Source organism: Gallinula chloropus (assembly GCF_964237585.1).
Source record: "Gallinula chloropus genome assembly, chromosome: 1".
Taxonomy (NCBI): Eukaryota; Metazoa; Chordata; class Aves; order Gruiformes; family Rallidae; genus Gallinula; species Gallinula chloropus.
The window spans coordinates 93,126,143-93,145,550 of NC_140085.1; the positions used below are offsets into that span (position 1 = coordinate 93,126,143).

Consider the following 19,408-nt stretch of genomic DNA (forward strand, 5'->3'; position numbering starts at 1 on the left):
AGATTTTTACATAATTTATTTCTTGCCTATAATATATTAAGTTATTTTAAATGGGAGATGGCAACTATTTTAGGTGTATCAACATTCTTAAAAGACTGTACACAGCAATAGAATAGAATAAATTATAATCCTTTTCCACAGTATTCACAATGAGGCAATTTTGGAAATTTCATTTATAATAGAAATTCACTACAAAAGGAGTACAAATATCTGAAATACCCAGTAGGAAACCCCCTCAATACTGGTGTTTGGCTGAAGGCAGGAACTCACTAAGACCTCCATAGGAAGAGATGTACGGTGAGGGCCAGTGTCAGCCCCACCTCTTCCAGTGCCCTCTCTCACAGCACTCTCTCAGGATTACTCAGACTTCTTCCTTCAGTTCCAATGTATATTTAGTTTTTCTAATGCTAATCCAAAATATGTTCTCTATTTTTAATGGATATAAAGTAAATATTTCTGAGAAAAAAGATGTTAAAGTATTTATATTGCAAAAGTAGAGTTTTTAAAACTTCCTTTGCCAATTCCCTTCTAGCGCTTGTTAGAGTTCAGAACTCAGTTAAGAAGCTGTAGCTCAGTATTACTTTAGGACCAGTAAGGACAATGCAGAGGTAAAGTTGTAGTTATCAGCAACTCCAAGTTTTACAATCTACATAACGCAATGTACAAAAAGGAATTTATTACTTGTATGCTGCCATGTCTCTCACCTGTTTCAGGTCATTCTTTGAAGTTCCACTTGCATCCTTTTCACTATCTCCCTCACAAGGCTCCTTACACATTATTAATATCCTCTTTATTGGACTAAGTACTCTAACTATCCTTATTTTTAGGGTACAAAGCTGAAAAGAGCCTGGATTTGAACTCAGGGTCCCAGTTCAGTGATCCAAAACCCATTTCCAGCTTTTATTCAGCAGCCCATTTCCCATATGTGTTAAATGGCAAACAACATTGAAAACAAGCAAGAAAACCCTTGTTTGAGAATAACCAAGTTTGCAGTTCTGATGGAAAAGGGAACAGGAGTTACTGTCTGCAAATTTCTTTGGACAGAGTTCAAACAACCTGTCTCTGGCTCCCATCATAAAATATTGTTTAATTTTTCTTCTAAATCTTAGAAAATTCCACTCTCTTCTCTGCCAAGTCAGTAAACTTGATTGTGTTTAAAGGTCAAATATGTGTGCTAAAAATTTAATTTTAATAAAGTTCAACATGCAAGAATTCAACATATTTGAAGGTCTGGGACAGAACAAAGCCTATGTATTATTTTCAGTGCATAATATCCCTTGAAACTCCTTCAAGTTGAACCAAAGATACCACATTTCAAATCAATAGCACACAAACCACAAAACTTAAAAGGACATTCTTTGTCCATGGAAAACCTCCTTGTTAATGAAACAACCTCAAAGCCTTATCTCAATTTAAATTATGGATTACTTATTTACACTAGGATAAAGCTTGATTTGAATCTGATGTAATTATGATCTCCAGGGCATTATTCCCCTGGTTTTACTCTCAGACCTAGTTTGGTTTTGTTTTTTCCAGACTGGACAGGCATGTTATTTTCTGGGCCGATGCAACTCCACCTGAATGGAGCTGATGAGACAGCGACTGCATCTTGCCCAGAAGAACTGGTCTTTCCAATTCTGGCTCATTCTCCTGTCCAAGAAAATAAGTCCAAAGCAACTCCACCCAGGCTGGGCTACAAAGAAAAGTGTATCTTGGCCAAAGAATCTGACAGATCCTGCATATTCAATAAAGGCATGTAGAAGACAGTGGAGAACAAGAAAAGCCTCACAGGTTTTGTACAAACTCCCTTTTAAGCCTTCAAAGAGCACCAACTAATGCAAACATCAAAAGAGATACATGGTCTTCAAACATGGCTGTGTATAAGGTAGTCATATTTTAGATCTGATCAGCTGAATAAAAAAATGGTCTTTAACAACAGCTCCTCAATAACGAAAGCTCAATGAAATATTGAGAACTTAAGCAGGTGAGGAATTCAGACACTGTTTGTCTGGCTGTGTCCACAAATTAAGCAGTGAAGTGATCACTATTAAAGACTGTGGACTTTAATGCAAGAAATTTCTCAAGAACATGATCACTGGCAGGCAGTGCATAGCATTACCACTGCCATTACCTATGCATTGGCAGGCATCGTTTAGCATCACCACTAATACACTTCTCATCTACAAATATCAATGCATTTTTAAAAAAATCAAAGGTAAAATAAATAACCAGTATCCAAACGGAACTACAACTGCACTTGCTTCTGAGAGAAGAAGAAAGTTACCATAGTTTACAATCTATGATGTTATCATTCAGTACTGAATGCACAGATAATCTGCTACATGGATTGAGGTGTATCTGGATTGTGGTCAGGTTCTCCCACTGTAGCAGTCATTTTGAAGTCTGTTCTTTACATGTGATCACCATGCATTACACCAGAATACATAATATTGTTTTCAGTTACATACATTTTAGATTGATTTGCTGGGTGACTGCTCATCTGGGGATCTTTTGAAATACTTTGGGACAAGTCAGATTTAAAAGAATATGAAATAACTGATGGTAAGAATAAGACCTTTGCATTAAAAAAAACCTCACAAAACCACAAAACAAACACAAAAGATCCACAAAACAAAATAAAAAAGCAGCACCAAGCAGTCTTAAATTGATACTTGCATTATTTTATGTATCTGTAGTACAAAATAGATAGTCCCATGCTAAAGTCTTCCTTCTGTGGTATTATCTTACTTGCCATACTCCAAGTAGCTGAAAGAGCAAGTCAGTATTCCGTAACATTGGCTTTGATGTTTACATACCCAATTTTTTTACCCCCTTCTCTGATTCAGGATGCAGTTATGTTTTTAAGGACAAATATGCCTAAAGATAATATTATTTAGACAGCTAGCAGGGTTTGCAAGCTATATAACAGAGGAAGTTTGACACCAACATGTATCTCCAACAGTTAAGTTACAAACTGAATTACCAACACGTATAGGTATCTTTCAAGATTGTTGCCTTCTCTATTTTAAATCTGAAGAGTTAGCGCTCAGACCTTCCTCATATGCAGTAGTCCTCACTTCTAAAAAGATCTATCACTACTAGGCCAGTGCACATGAACCTTTTCTTTTGAACAGAGCACTATGAAGTAAACCAAATTGATAAAATCCAGGAAAAAAGCAAAGTCAAAGAGTATGTTAACCAAGAAAAAAAGCCTGAATAGACAGGTGTCATCCAGCTTGGAGGAAAAGTACATAAAGAAGTATGAAGACATTATCCTAATATTTAAAACAAATAAAACCATGAAAAAAACCCAGCATGAGTTACTTCTCCTTATGTGTGGAAAGCAGAAGTGATATGGACTGTGTAAAGGAAAATAGCTGGAAAAGTGATAAAGATAGTGAAGCTCTGGAACACATTACTTCAGGAATAAGCACAAGGAGAACAAAATAATTTCAGGAAGTCCATTTCAGCCCTGTGTTTCTTTGTAGAAACAAATATTTCTCCATTACAGGTTTTTCTCCTGCACCTTTAGCCTTCCCCAGTGCTATGCTTGAATTCCAGTATCCTACTTCCTACCACAAACATGAAAACACTGAAAATCCAGTAAAGCAGGATCTCTTCGGTATATGGATGAGCATTAGGAGAGGCAAAAATGCCACGTGAGAATAGAAAAATACCTCACTACAACTGCTTGACCAAGGGCAAGAAAGAGCTTCCAGAGAGCTGCAAGCTATTCAGCCTAACCACAGCTGCCAGGAACAGGTGGTCACACCTATGCACATGACAAACAAGAACGTGATTCAGAACAGCCAGCACAAATTTACCAAGGCCAGACGAGGCCAGGCTGCCTGACCAACCCTGCTGCCTTCTGTAACGCTTTGCATACAAGGGTAAAGTGGCAAGAAACATTTACTTGGACTTTGACACAATGTCCACAGATACCCTTCCAGCCAAACTGGAGAAAAGCAGACTGGATATTGCAAGGTAGATGGAAGACTGGACTCAAAGAAGTCCAGAGTCCTCATTAATAGTCTTTCCAGTTCTCAAGTGATACCCACAGTATCACTTATTCCATGGAGGGAAAATGATTTCACAGAATCACAAGGCTGGAAGAGACCTTTGAAGATCATCAAGTCCAACCATTCCCATCCTATGCTAAACCAGATCCCTAAGTACCTCAGCAACCGTTTTTTTGAACACATCCAGGGATGGCGACTCAACCACCTCCCTGGGCAGCCTGTTCCAGGCCCTGACAACTCTTTCAGTAAAAAAATTATTTCTAATATCCAATCTAAATCTGCCCTGGCACAGCTTTGTGCCATTTCCCCTTGTCCTATCACCTGTCACCTGTCTGAAGAGACCACCGCCCACCTCTCTACAACCTCCCTTCAGGCAGTTGTAGGTGGTGATAAGGTCTCCCCTCAGCCTCCTCTTCTCCAGGCTAAACATCCCCAGCTCCCTCAGCCGTTCCTCATATGATTTGCCCTCCAGCCCCTTCACCAGCCTGGTTGCCCTTCTCTGCACTTGCTCAAGTGTAAATTTGGGAAAGATCTTAGATTGGGCAAATAAAAGATGCGTTGCACATAATGATCTGCTTTCAAATTGAAGTGAGACAATCTAGATTAAGACACTCATTTAGAAAGAAGTACCCACCAAGCTATCTTCATAAATCCTCTTTGCAAATGGAAGTGCAACTAGTGAGACAGACACTGCTGCACTCCTGATGCATCAGTGAGTTTGTCAAGATTTAATAGTCAAATAAACACACCTATATCCATCTCAGGATGGTCCAGTCCATGATTTATTTCACAGGTTCCCAAAAGATCAAATAAAAGATATCTGTAGTGCAAGAATCAATTTCTAGCAGAAACATCTATAAATGGAGAAGTAAAATCTGCCCATCACACTGAGATTGCCTCTGTTAGAGACCATGCCCATGAGAGCACAAGACATTTCACAATTCTTAAATGTATGCAAGCTTGCAAGAATGTTCTTAACACCTTACTACTGTCTAATGGGATTTAATGCTTATTTATAAATCCCTCACCATGCTGTGTAAAATTGAAACAGGCGTCTTCAAAATAATATGTATCAACAGATGAAAATTGAATGGGATCATCCCTTCTCTGAAGTCACGACAGCTTTCCTCTTCCAAAACTGCAACCATCATATGATCATGACTTCTCTGCTCAAAATCCTCTTCTAAGATCCGAGACACACAGGACTTCAAATAGTGCAAGGACTAATGGCTTTGGATGAGCACTTGAAAATAGTGCTTGCAATGTTCTGTGTTTTGACTTTGGAATAAGTTACTCACTTTTCAGAGACAAACAGCTGATAAAGCAATTAAATATCTGAAGCCTAAATAAAAGTTCCTGGATGTTGATGTCTATCTTATGCTAAACTGAGAAAGGAAAAGCAAACTTAATACATTAACAAAAACAGTAATCAAATGTGAAATACTGTTATGCTTTGAGAACTGCAGTTTGGTCTTCCAATGCCTTCAAGTCTATCAGAAGAATTTTTAGCTATTCCTTTTTAGTTTAAAAAGTTAAGAGGCACAAACAAAAAAATATTAAACATTGCTCAGTGTTTCCAACAGAGCAGTCAAAATAAAGTGGTTTTACTTATGCTCTTGGTCTCCAAACCGAACATTCTCACACATGTCTGAGACTAGCTGGATACAACCGAGTCCTATAAGGGTTGATTCCAACTGCACACAGTTTTTCCAGCTGGAAAATGTATCTCATCTTGCATCATTAGATGAGATGGATCTCAAGACTGATGACCTGGCTTCTTATTTAAAAAAAAAAAAAAGGAACATATTAAGAAAAATCACAGGTGTCCCCGTTTATCATCTTGTATATTGTTCCACATCGGAATTTGCAGAGATCTAAGGAAAGCTTCTACAGTTCAGGCAGATATCTGAAGAAAGAAGCAACAGACTCAACAGACTTCCAGTAAATTTTTAACTAAAGAGGCTGAAAACAGAAATCACTAATAAGATAAATACTTTATGATTTTAGGAATTAATATAGAATTCCAAAATCTGGCAGAAATTCTTTTTTTCAACACTATAAACACCTTAAGAAGCAGAGGCATTGTTAACTTAAGAAAACTAAAATTTGAAATTGTTCTAAATCAGTGGATTAGAGGCAAATATATTTAATACCAAGTATATTTAAATAATCTAACATGCAAAATAAAACCTATGTGTGTGACTGAGTTCTAAAATAAGTCACAAATACTTATTTTTGCTACAATGATTAATCTGTTCTCCCACCTATTTTCCTTCCTATCCAGGTTATGGCAGACAATACAGTTTACATTCTTTAATTATATTTCCAAATTCTATATCCATTACATCAGCTGCTCCATTTTTACCACACTGCATTTTTTTTTAATCTACAGAAATGAACAAAAGCATCAAGGAGTAATCTCTATTTCTAACCTATTTTTCTATGTCCATATTTAGGTTTTTTCTTTTAATTCTCCACCTAATGTTTTACTGAAAGGAAAAGAAAATGCCAATAAAGAAAATACAATCAGCTAGACAAAAGGAAGGATAGGGGCATGTACACTGATGCTCAGGCCCATCAGCCAGGCAATCTGTGTATGACTGATGTTGCATTTTCATCTGTACTTCACTCAGGCATGTGTCAAATTGTTCACAGATAATTTAGACATAACTTTCTACATACCCTATCACCACTGATCTTGTAACCCAATGTGCAATAGATTACATAAATTCCTAAGGAATGTTCTCTCACTTAAGAATATATAAAGGACATAAATATTACTTCATGACTTTGCAACATTTTAAAATGAGATGGTCTTTCTTGTGTCAGTTTTGGTTAACAACTGACAAATGTTTTAACGCTACAAAAAGCAAATTAATGCGGGGAATGGGATCCTTTTTCCTCACCCTTAGTGATGGATTACCTTACATTCCCTTCAAATAAATATATTAATAGCATATGATGTCCATTGCTAATTTCTGTAGCTATTTCTGTGTGAAAAGGGAACACAAAAACCATCTGTCGCATTATTGAGAAACTTTGCTTTCTAAGAAATCATTGCTCCACATTACCAGCATATGAATGTTTTTACCAACTGCTATTTGACCACGTTAGGAAAACTGGGAGAGTACAGGGGGACTGATAAAAGCCTGGAAGATGGAAACAATTTTTGATGCAATGCATTTACCAAAAATTAACTCAATCCTACAACAATTTTGTGTGTATGCCTCTGTGTGCTACAGAGTCTACGAGAAATCAGCCTCATGATCTGCTTACTTGCACTAAAATTTAGTTTAATTATAAATGTACCGTTAGGGAAAAAAAATTTAAAAATCACAAAATTTGTCCAAAATTGAAAGCAAATTCTTCAGCTCAAAGAAGTTTTCATAATTAGTGTTTCAATCCTGTAAAAAAAAATAATTCTTATTTACAATGCATATACAAAGACTTTCTTAACAGGCAACACAGACTGCTACACCACCACCAGTTGCATCACAGCAGAGATTTATCATCCACTAAGGAGCACTGAATAATCAACACAAGCAGGGAAACATTTTACCTTCCTCATAACTAAAACAGAAAGCAGGAAGAAACACAGAACAGATGCAGTATTTATGTTTATGATTTTGTCACACTATAGCTAAAAGCTGGTTCTCATCAGTATGGGAGCAAATTAACAGACTACTAATGTAGAGAAATTTCATGGTTGTGTTCACAACAGTAAATTGCTGTTAATAAGCATTAGGACAAAGGAAGGAGATCTACCGATTCCAGCTGAACATGCAACCCACTCACTTTTACCTGAGATCACTCTCCATCAAGCTAAGAGAATTCATGGTACTCAAATCTGACCATAGCCATTTCCCTAAATGAGTAACAAGCTACGCTTCAGAGTATGCTGTGCTATAAATAAAAACTGTGCCTTGCCATTTAATCCAGCCACTTCAGCGTTCGTGTAAGCCAGAAATAATGAAACTCTGCCAGAATTTCCAGGTCAGACAATACAGTTTTCTTCCTATTATTTGTACCCCAGAGCTCTGTTTCTTACCAACTTTCAGACTATTGCTCCCATTCCTTTATTTTCAGCACGTGTTTGTGCATGCTGTACAGACACACTGAGATTTAGAAAGAAAAGCGATAAGGTCTGTCATCTTGCATTTTTCTCACTCTGCATTTTTCTTGTTCATGTATAGGCTTGAACTGTGGTAATGAGGGAATCAAAACTGCCAGAAAATGTTTTCACTTCAAAGTCAGAAAACAACCTTCTGGGACATTTCAAGTTTACATATTTGTATTTTTGAACCAACCACAGTTTTGTGTTCTAAAGTGATTCCAGACTTTTACATCATAGAAAGAAAACTTAAAGTGAATAATTAATATAAAGCAGAGGCAAGTAGTTGACAAAAGGAGAAAAGACTTTTCCCCACGCAAGTTAAAAAAAATGTTATCCACATACATTGCCAGTCCTCTAAAGTTGGCCAGGACCAAGACTATTAATTATGTAAAGTCACATCAAACACTCTGTGGCAATTTGTAGATTGATAAACTAATACCACAACTGCTGATGATAGAAAAGAATAAGACAGTCTCTCACTTCTTTATTATATCATGCAGATTTCATAAATAATGAAAAAAATTAGAACTATGAAAACATGCAGAAATAACCTTCACACATTGAGAAACCATTATTCCATTAAGACTCTGGCTTGAACCAGAGCACTGAATCACAGGCCGTAAGTAGGGACAGCAACACTCCAGTGTTAGCACAGTACACATACACACACAAAATCAAATTACACACAAAGGTTTAGGTACTTCATTATGTTTGGTTTTATTGATGTGGATTTACTCCCATGGAGCCCCACCACCTTGACAAATTTGTAAGCAGGATTTGTGTAAGAATGATAGCTACAATTAGCCTGAGAAAAACGTTGTGGATTCACTTGTCTCATTTTTTCTTCCAGAAAGCACTCTAAATAATATCAAATCATTACAGAGTGATGGATCTCAGCAACAACTATGAAGTATTGTGCAAAGCATAGTTTAGATTTTGTCTATTGACATCTGACAATAGCAGCAAATGCAAGAAGTCTTGCTTTCTTCTAATGGAAATAACATTCCTCCCTACTTGCCTTTAGATCTAGTACCCCCCATAGCTAGTGCCTCAGCTCTTTACCAACATTTCATTCAGCAACTCTGAAGTGATGAAGACTCTGGGTTGATACTCTTAATGTGACCACCCTTACATAACCTCATCTAGATATCTGCACATTCTGATGACATCACTTTGGCTAAACAAAGAGTGCAAAACCATTTCATTCTGATGACCATAACTACAATCACAACTTCATCAATAGTAGAAATTCACTTGCAGGTTCAAATTTTGACCTGTTTTTTCTTCACCTTGATGTTATACTCATTGGTTTACTCAAGTGGGGTAGCTTAGAGTTGATTTAGCTGGAGTATAATGGCATATGACTAGTGTGTTTTGTTGACTAAGGCCAAAAAGGGGCCAACAAGGATTTTATTCATGATACTGCCAGCAGTCATTTTCATGAACACTATCCCCACAGTAAAATAAGGCTAACATATATTTCATAAATATATGAACATATGAAACATCTATTTCATAAAGCAAACTTGCACACATTGGCTTGTATTGCAGAACAACCAATTTCTAATGACATTTGAATTAAGACCTGACAGGAAAACTTGAGTGGCATCTGGCCTGCTTCCAGATGCCTTCTTCCACTTGGGAGCAAACTACAGACTGGGCTGTTTTGCTAATGACATCTGGTTTAGGCCACTTCTTTTGCAGAGCACTAAAACCTGCCTCTCTTCACACCTACTTTTCACACAGTAGTCAAGAACACTCCACAGAAAAAAATTTATCCTGCTTACCAACAATTTCAAGTCTGCACTTGAATTTCTTCAAGGAAAATCAATCCACTAGGAGCTGTATGAACAGTTTCTGACTATGGCAGGTCACTGCTAGCCACTTTTTCCCCCTGAAGCAGACGGAGCTTTCTGTTTGTACATGTAATGTGTAGTAAATACCTGGTAAGTTCAAACACCCCAAAGAAGCCTCAGAATGACTGACCATTCACAGTACCACCAGTCAATAAATACACAGACTATACACACTCTGCATATACAGTAGATCTTGCTGAAGAGCAGGAGTAAGATTTTGCCGAAATCCCTCCCCTTAAATGTGTTCTGTAGCTTGTACTGCTGGAATGACTAGATACAAAAGATGATATGAAGGAGGACTGAAAAATAATATTCAGAGATACTTGGGAATGGTGAAATCAAAAGGAAGAGGTGAAGGTTATAGAGATTACCCAGCAGTGAGATCATTTGAGAGTCATTCCTATGCTATGGAATTTAATCCTGGCAGAATCCACCCATATGTATCATCACACTATCACACCACTGCATGTGCCAGGACAAAAATGGAATTCTGGTATTACAGATTATCTTTGAACTTGGAAGCCTGATGCTCAACACTGGGTTTTGATATGTTTTTGTGTGATCCTAGGACACAACTGTCTGCATGATAAGATAAAATTGATTAAATGGGATGCTATAAGGGCAACATTCTTATGGGTTGTTTTCTTTTTCAGCAAAGACCAAACCAAATTGACCATGACAGATCTACCATCTGAAACCCCTAGCCACTCAGTTATACCTGACAAAGGGTCCCTTTGAAATTTCTCACAGGAATTTATTGTTATTCATGTGCGATTAAAAACAAGAGAAGTTTTTCACACAAATCCAATTAATTTTGCACTTCTCTTTCCAGACACACAGACAAAAATGAAGTTCCATAGTTCTGTCCAAACTGGCCCTCCTTTGTCAGAGTGTGTCTTTTCAAGATTAATGCATTGTGTATTTTGAAAAATAGTTCCCAGAAAGTTGTTTTGTAACCCATGGAGAAAGTAACATATAAACCACATGCATTTTGCTCCTTTTGCGATATTTCAGTATGCCAACTTCACTATATGTTAACAAAACCACACAGAATACCCCAAACCCAAACCAGCCAACAACTTTCAAGACACTTTGTCTTACAGTTCCTATCCTGCTATTCTACAGCTATCAAGGGGGGTGCCTACAGCACTAAAGTTTAAGCTTTGGCTGTTGCAGTATGGTGACTGTGATACACTGAAATAACTCAACATTGTTTTAACTGCTTGACACCAGTAAGTGAAAACACATGCCGAGTTTAACCTCTGATTAGGGAGAAGCATTACATAACATAGCATAACCAGCAAATTTAGCTACGAATAAAATTAGCCCGTTTCTTTCAGAAATGTCAACGGTAAGTTTGGAAGTATACTGTAAAGACAGTATTGGCTCTCAAAGTTATGTCAGTTATAATTACCATAAATACAAATCTTAGCTAGTAGCTAGCTACAATATTTTCTAATATTCTTATACACTTACCAAACAACAATAAAACCCCATTGAAAAAAAACCAGAGTAAAACTAGTATTTTTCACGGTTATCGCCACAGTTGACGACTGAAGAAACAAGAAAATTCTGGATTTTTTTCCTATATGCACCTGTAAATCAGTGTCTTTCACATGGAGCCATAAGGAATATCATGTCTGTTCTCTAAGGTGGCAGCAACCAAGAAGACAGTGAATGAAGGTTTCCTGAGCCCTTCCTGGAAAGCAGAAAAGGACAGGCTTGAATCCTGGAAAATGGAACAAGGATGGGCCTGAATTCCAATCTACCTGATGACTAATTCAAATAGCAGGAAAACCACACAGATCAGAAACATGGGGCAAAAAACAAAAACAAAGCCTGTAAAAAGTTTCAACTCTTCTTTTTAAAAACTTAATAATAATTTAGATTTATAAGAAGGGATGAACTCCAAATTCTTTTCAACTCTAACAAAGAAAAACAGAACATGGAGATAGACAAAAGCTATCAGAAACAGATTATAGTGAAAAAGTGCATTTCATTGCACATCTGTGTTGTAACTGGAAAGTCAACTGGCAAAATCAAAACCATGAAATACTGTTTTACCAAACACTAAGAACTTGTTCCACAACTGTTGCCTTCAACAACATTTGTGTCGGGTCCAGCTGGAAAAACGCCAATGAACCACAGTTTACAAGGCAGTACAATCTTGTGGATTATGTCCTGTAACTTGTTTATTCTTGGTTCTGCAGAGTTTGCTTTTGCATTTCCCTCTCAAATTCAGGATGCTCTGCTTACCAACTCCTTCAAAGACAAGAGTTTCTGTCTCTACTCAACTGCTGTCTAGAGAGACAATGCTGCATGCTTCAAGGATGGAATGTTTCTGTTGCACAGAACCATACAAATCAGAGAAAGTATGACAAGTTGAAACCCTGATATCTGCACTCTGCAACTGTTTCCACCTGTCATTAAAGTATTTCATGCACAATAGTGCTGAAGAATTGTATGTTGGATGGCACTAGCATAGTGGTGTAAGGGAAGGGACAAAAATAAACGGAAAATGTCCAAGTCTCTCTTCCTTCTAATGAAAAAGAAAGCTTTAGAAGCTGAACATGGTTGAAGGGACAGCGGCTCAAATATTTGATAAAAGACCATTCCTAATCATACCATCACCTCCTGCCCTGCTGTTCCGAGATGCCTCACATAGTCTCCATAGCCACTGCCCACAGAATTTTCTTAGCAGCTGATCCCTCAGAGAGAAACTCATGAAACAAACATAATTGTAAAAAAGGCATTTTCTCTACAGTAAAACACAATACCCACCACCTTCCCTTCCCAACTACATTGCCTTTATTTTTGTATGTAACTCTTAATGTAGAAAGAGTCTGAATTATGACATGGCTTATAACTGTCTCATCAACTTGTCATTTACTACAGTTTATGCAACAAAGAACTGCAAGAAAAGGGTGTTGACCCATGCTTAAGGTGCTACACTAGGACTAGATATGTGTAGAGGCCTATTTTCTATGCAGGCAAAACTATTACAACGCAGGATTCACAGAAGCAGCATAAAGTTTCCACTGGAAATTTTAACTGATATTTCTCTGATTTTGACTCTTTGAGTCATGTTGGAGGTATTTCCAAATTATTCTTCCAACAGTGCCTTAATTTTTGAAGTCAAAATAATTAAAGAAAAAGTTGTTAATCAAGAATGCTTTCCTGAGAACATCAATAACATTTCCTTAGTCATTCTAGGTCAAACACACACTCCTGGAAGTAAAAGTATAAAATTGTATGGAAAAAGGGAGTCGTGTCTATTCCAGCCTCCTGAACAGCATTATTTGCATACAAATTCTCAAATAGCTCTGGAAATCACTGACACCCAAAGAGTGTACTGGCTCTGCTCCTTTGCAGCTGCAGGAGGCAAGATGTTCTTTACACCTTGTATCACTGAAAGGAAATCCCAGTCCATAAGACCACAGATCAGTGTGTTTCACCTCCTGAAGAGCAGATTTGAGCACTAGAATTCCAAAGCAGTAGTAAGAATGGCAAGATTTACAATGAGTACCTGCTCACAGGAGTACCTGTACTACCAGAAGAGTGAATTTGGATAGATTGTCCTCCCTCAAGTTCTGAAATAGATTCCACTGTTCGCCATACGCCACAAGTGACTTGACAAGCACAGGAATTCACTGGAATTGAACCTTGCTTGTCAGGTTAGAGTAGCCCTCTTAAAAGAATACTACCACTACATATCATCAATTGAAAAATACTTTAAGATTCAAGTATATTCTTTGCTCATGAAAAACTTCTGTACTACCTATCAAATAAGCTGTCTCATTCTAACATTTCTCCTGGTAACAGCTAAGTACTAATACATTTGGTTTTTTCCAGTGCACTCCAATGTAAATAATAACCTGAGAGCTGCAAGCAAAAGAATTAGACTGATGTCCCAACACTGCAATGAGGGGATCTTAAAAAAACTATTTCACTGAAAAGAAATTAAGTTTCCACCTGCAGCTTTATGCATTTGGCAAACAGAATTTCACTTCTGCAATGTTATTTTAGGACACAAAAAAATGAATCCAAGAGTTAATCTCCCACTGACTGCAGTAGATCTGGAGCTTTGTCTGAATTTCACAGTTAACATAAGTTTACAGACACTGTTCCATAGTAGGGAGCAAGTCCAGTGAAACCCTTTAAAAAGACAAAACACTAGAAAAGTCTCTTCCCTCAAAGTACATACAAGATTCCTGTCTGTTAAATTCAATCCTCCCCTGCTAAAAGAGCTTACATACAAATTGTTTTTTTGATAAAACTAACGTCTTAGAGCATGCTTGACTTGAACAACTGCCTATCTGTTACTCACAGACTACACATTGCTCCAGTATTATCAGTATGCAGAAAACTCCACATTGGCTCCAAAAGATGAGTTTAGAAGCAAAGCACTTCCAAAAGAACATCACGGGGAAGGAAAGAGGAAAACCAAAACCAAAACCCACTTAAATAGAAGTCTCTTGGGGAGGGATGGGGGGTGAAAAATCACCTCTTCTCCCCAAAATACTTTCCCATCTATGAAACAATCTCCTATGAAGCCCCAGAGTGATGATTTCTTAATAAACATTCTGAGAAGGAACTAAAGCACAGCTTCCTTTCTAAATGTTGCTGGTTGCAGGAGACTGCAGATGTAAAATGCATTACAAAGAACAGTGGACTCCGGCAAGCACTTGTACAAAGTGAGAGCATTACGTGCAGTACAGAAACAGTTGTGAAAGTGCTGTTTTAATGCCAAGGTACTACTAAGTCTTTTACAATGTAGATACAGAAATATGCTTTTCATTTCACACTGTGACTGTTTTTCCTGCAGTAATAAATAGTAGTAAAATGCCAACGGTACATGGGTCACATAAGGGAGAGAAGTGATCTCTGCCAGCTCTGCAAATCTACTGTACTTTCAGACTCCAGAAGAAAGGAACAGTTACTATTCACACAGGTTTGGAGAGGTTTTTTTCTTCTGGTGCAAATTTTAATAGATCATATTTCTCTCCCTTAAAATGCATACAAGCTGACCTACAAATGTAAATTCCTAATGAATTATTATGGATGGATATAAAAGGAAAGCATAAAAGTTCTTTCAGGACAGAACTGAAATATTCCACCAATAACACAGAGTGCACTTAAATCACATTTTCTTTAAGATCTTACACTCAAACCAGCACGATGCTGTCTAAATCATTATAAAAATCATTAAATGCAGTTACTTTTGTTCACAGTACTTCTCACTAGAGTCAAAAGGTACCATGAAAACATTCGAGCTTGTTTTATTCAAGAGCTTTAAAATTACTCTCTTGTACCTGGACCTTGCCCTGTTGAACAATCTCCTGTCATCTTTGCCATTATCTTTCATCGTTCCTAACATGTTGAAAGCAAATTTCCATGGCAAAACATAAGCATTATAAAACAAAAAGCCCCACAACAGAAAAACAAACAAAAACCCAGAAAGTTGTCATAGCTACTTGCCTCTTGGCAATTTCTGAGCATTTCCCAGGTTTAGTGCAATATATCCACAGAAAAGGAGAAAGACCAATCTTGACATCATGGTCACAAACCCAACCTCGCACTGGGAATGATTCTGACAGGTATCACACAGAAGTACCGCAGCTGCATTTAAGTGAACTGTTCTCTCTGTGACAAGAGGCAGCAACACTTTGACACAAGCTTAGTTTACACGGTGGGAGGAGACAGGATGACATCATTCACTCCCACTGGAAAAGGAGAATTAGCATTAAAAAAAAAACCCCTTAACATTATCACACTCTCCCTACAATAATTTTTGGGGGTTTCTTACAAGGTCTTTCCACCACTCAGAATAAGACATTACAATCTGATTACTTAAATTTCATGCAAATAGAACCAGGAATATAAAAAATTTCTAGTAACTGAAACTGATCTGAGAGACATTTTTAATGTTTTATCCAAGAAAGCTGGACGTAAAATGCAAAAATAACATTTGCAGCACTCAGAAAACTTTCTGCTATATTGAATTCAGTATTTTTGCAATCAAGGTTTTGCTTAAGATTAATTTGGACTAGATGTGGCTTTCATCCAGGCAAAATAAACACTAGTTTCATTTGACATGACATTGACATTATAAACAGGTATCATAAATATTTATTCAGTAAAGTCTGCATTTGAAGAAAACTAAATATCTTTTTTTCACTTGTATCTGATGTTGGCAGTTTTTGGCAAAATATTTGTTTTTCCCTTTCACACATATGGTGAGTGAGTGGGGACAAAGCACACTGAAAGCAAAAAGATAATGCACCTCCCTCCAGGAGCTAGATCCGCTCACCAGTTACATACCCGTAAATAAAGAAAACAACACATTATTCCATTAAAAGCTGTTTCATTCAGTGCTTACACTGAATCGACTAAGCACAGAATTTGGTCCAACTCACAAGTGAGAAGGTGGAAAGGAAAGGGTGAAGCAAAAGAAAAAGGCTACAACTGAATAAGGAATAGTTTAGTCTCAGTATCTGGAAAATATCCCAAAAGAGATTAAATCTAGTCAACTAAGAAGGGATATGTCTCTCTCCCTGGAAAAAAAAAAGAAAAAAAAAAAGAAAAAAAAAGAAAGAAAAAAGAAAGAAAATAAGAATGAAAACAAAGCCAAACCAGTTCCAGGAAGAAAAAAAAAAAAAAGAAAAGGAAAAAAACCCAAACCCCAAAAACCAACCACCACCAAAACCAAACATAGACATTACTTGCAATATGTAAAGCACTTTAGTATGCTCAATCTGTTCCCAGTCCCTACTTGCCTGGACCTGACACCATCCTACTTTCATACAGCGTTCTACAGGCAGAGGAAAAAATATCACAGCATTCGTACATGGGCCGTGTAGAAAAAAAGTAGTTTAAAACAAAAGTGTAATATATTGAAGCATACAGGAGCATTTCTTTAAAAATAGTAGTACTGTATTTAAAAGACTCCATATTTTCCAAACTTACAAAAGAACTTCAGAACAGTTGCTAACAGCAATGGTCCTAGAGGCAAACCCAAAGATCTTCAAGCTCTTCTGATCAGTATGGAAATCACACAGCTACAACCAAAACACTTTGACAATGAAAATGTTTTCCAGCCTGATCCAACACTCATAATTCTGACATAAGGAAACCTTTTTCTGATTCACACGCTGAAATTGTGGAATAGCAAATTAGAAGTCAGTATTACAGACAGACCCCCAAAAAATCCCTCAACACTATTACCTCATGGATCTTTGGAAGGATTGGGATCCTGAATATGAACATTATCATCAGATATATGCAACAGGTATAGTTTGGATGAGATGTTTAAAAAGATGTTTAAAGTTGGACAGGAGTCTCCCAAAACACTGACCACACCTGATGGCAAAAGAGTTTCAAATGACAGAAAGGTGTATGTGCCATTCTTCGTTTTTTGGTTGAAACACTATTTTCAAAAATGTTCCAGAAAGCACATTCTATTTTTAACTCTTTAAAATGAAAAATAAGAAATCAATCACTTGAAGGAGTAGTCTCTCAGAAGAAGTAATGGGAAAAATTACTTCTTGGTCACACACAGCTGTCTTTGTAATACTGTAGACTCTGTTGGTTGGTTCTATGGCAAATTCACTCTCCTTTTAAAGATCACACAGCACCTTTCAACAAATATACAAAGGCCAACATTGATTCAGAAAGATCTCAGCAAAACATATTACTTATTTGGCACAAAATGGGGTTTATCCCTTCTCTCAGAAATAAATATACTCCCATTCCTGTTTTCGTAACCACTTCTTTCTCTGCAGCCAGTTACACCTTTCCTCTTCCTCCTGTACATTATCCAAGCACTTCTTTAGAACATCAGAGAGACATGTAACCTTCCACTTGAAACCCTGGCAGACTACCCAAGTACCTTCCTCTCTGATCATTCCTGTAAAAAAAGAGCTCTGCTCAGTCCTGAGTTCGAAAACCCACGTCACGATGCCTTTCCTTCTGTCTTCTCAAGCACAATCTTCATTAGGGAAATTAAAGTTCAATAAGCTGGTGCAGGTGTATTATTTCTCTCAAATACACGCCAAGAGTCCAAAAATCAGTAATATAATATTTAGTAATATAATATTTATTTTTTTCCAATACATTATCCACACATACATCATTGTGGTGGTTTGGTCCTGTCTGGAAGCAGATGCCCACCAAAGTTGCTCTATCACTCCTTTTCAGCTGGGCAAGGGAGAAGATACCTATTGAGAGGCTCAGGAGTCGAGATAAGGACAGGGAGAGATCACTCTGCAATCAGTGTCACGGGCAAAACAGACTCAACGCAGAAACTCTCTAATTTATGACACTACCCAACACACCCAGTGACACCAGAGTTGGGTAATAAGAACTGCATCCAGATCTTAGAGCACCTCCCCCCACCCCTCCCTTCTTAGCAGGCTTTACTTCTTCCCCCGCACTGTGGCGCAGGGAGGGGCAGGGGCTGGGAGCTTCAGTCAGTTCCTCACAAGTTGGTGTCCTTCTTAGCCAGGGAGGGGGGCATTCCACACACCCTTCCCCTGCTCCAGCATGGGGTCCCACGCATGGGAGACAGTCCTCCATGAACATCTCCAATGCGAGTCCTTTCCCATGGACCTTCAGCTTTTCACCAGCTGCCCCAGCGTGGGTCGCTCCTATGGGGTGCAGCCCTAAATCATAAAATGCTTCTCAGTCTCAAACTGCTCCAGCCTGGTCCTCCAAAGAGTCACAAGCCTCCCCCCAGCAAACCTGCTCCAGTGTGGGTTGGTGTTTCTCGCTCATCTCTGTATCTCTGTCTCTTTCCATGGGCTGCAAGTGCTGGCAGAGGCTTGCTGCAACACAGGTCACAGTATCTTCTGTATGTCTCCACCTGCTCCAGCATGGGCCTCTCCACAGGCTGCAGGTGGAGTCTCAGCCTTTTCCATGGGCTGCAGGGGGACACCCGTTCCACCACGGGTTTCTCAATGGGCTGCAGCGGCATCTTTCTCTCCAGTATCTGGGGCACCTCCTCCCCTTCATCGGCCTTTGTGTCTGCAGAGTTTCTTACACCTTCTTGCTCCCTTCCCTGGTGGCAAAGCATGACTGCTTGTGTTTTTTTTAATTCTTAAATGTGATTCCCAGAGGCGCTGTGACCATCGCTGATGGGCTTGGCCTTGGTCAGCAATGACTCCAGCCTTGAGTCTCCTGGTGTTTACCCTCTCAGACCTGCAGAAAACCTCTAGCTACTTCTTGCAGAAGCCACTGCTGCAACCACCCCTTCTCCACCAGAACCCAGCCACACAAAACTCCAAGAATCACCTATATGATGGGTGATTTTGTCAACTTACTTTCTTACAAGAGTGACCTTAAGAAACCTCTGTTATATGAAAAATAAAATAAAAAATAAATACACTACCTTCTGCCTTCCTCTCTTCTAATCTTTCTGCTGT

At 38.1% G+C, this 19,408-nt stretch overlaps 1 protein-coding gene across 1 annotated transcript in view; it reads right to left on the bottom strand.

Moving 5' to 3' along the window:
• Window positions 1–15,546, bottom strand: part of ABI3BP (ABI family member 3 binding protein) — a gene marked incomplete at both ends in the record, with an annotated part of 155,055 nt that extends 139,509 nt beyond the window's left edge. Inside the window, one exon of the mRNA XM_084276754.1 lies at window positions 15,468–15,546. Coding sequence (XP_084132880.1) covers window positions 15,468–15,546 — 79 coding nt within the window. The remainder of the gene's footprint in view (window positions 1–15,467) is intronic.
• Window positions 15,547–19,408: the final 3,862 nt, after the last annotated feature.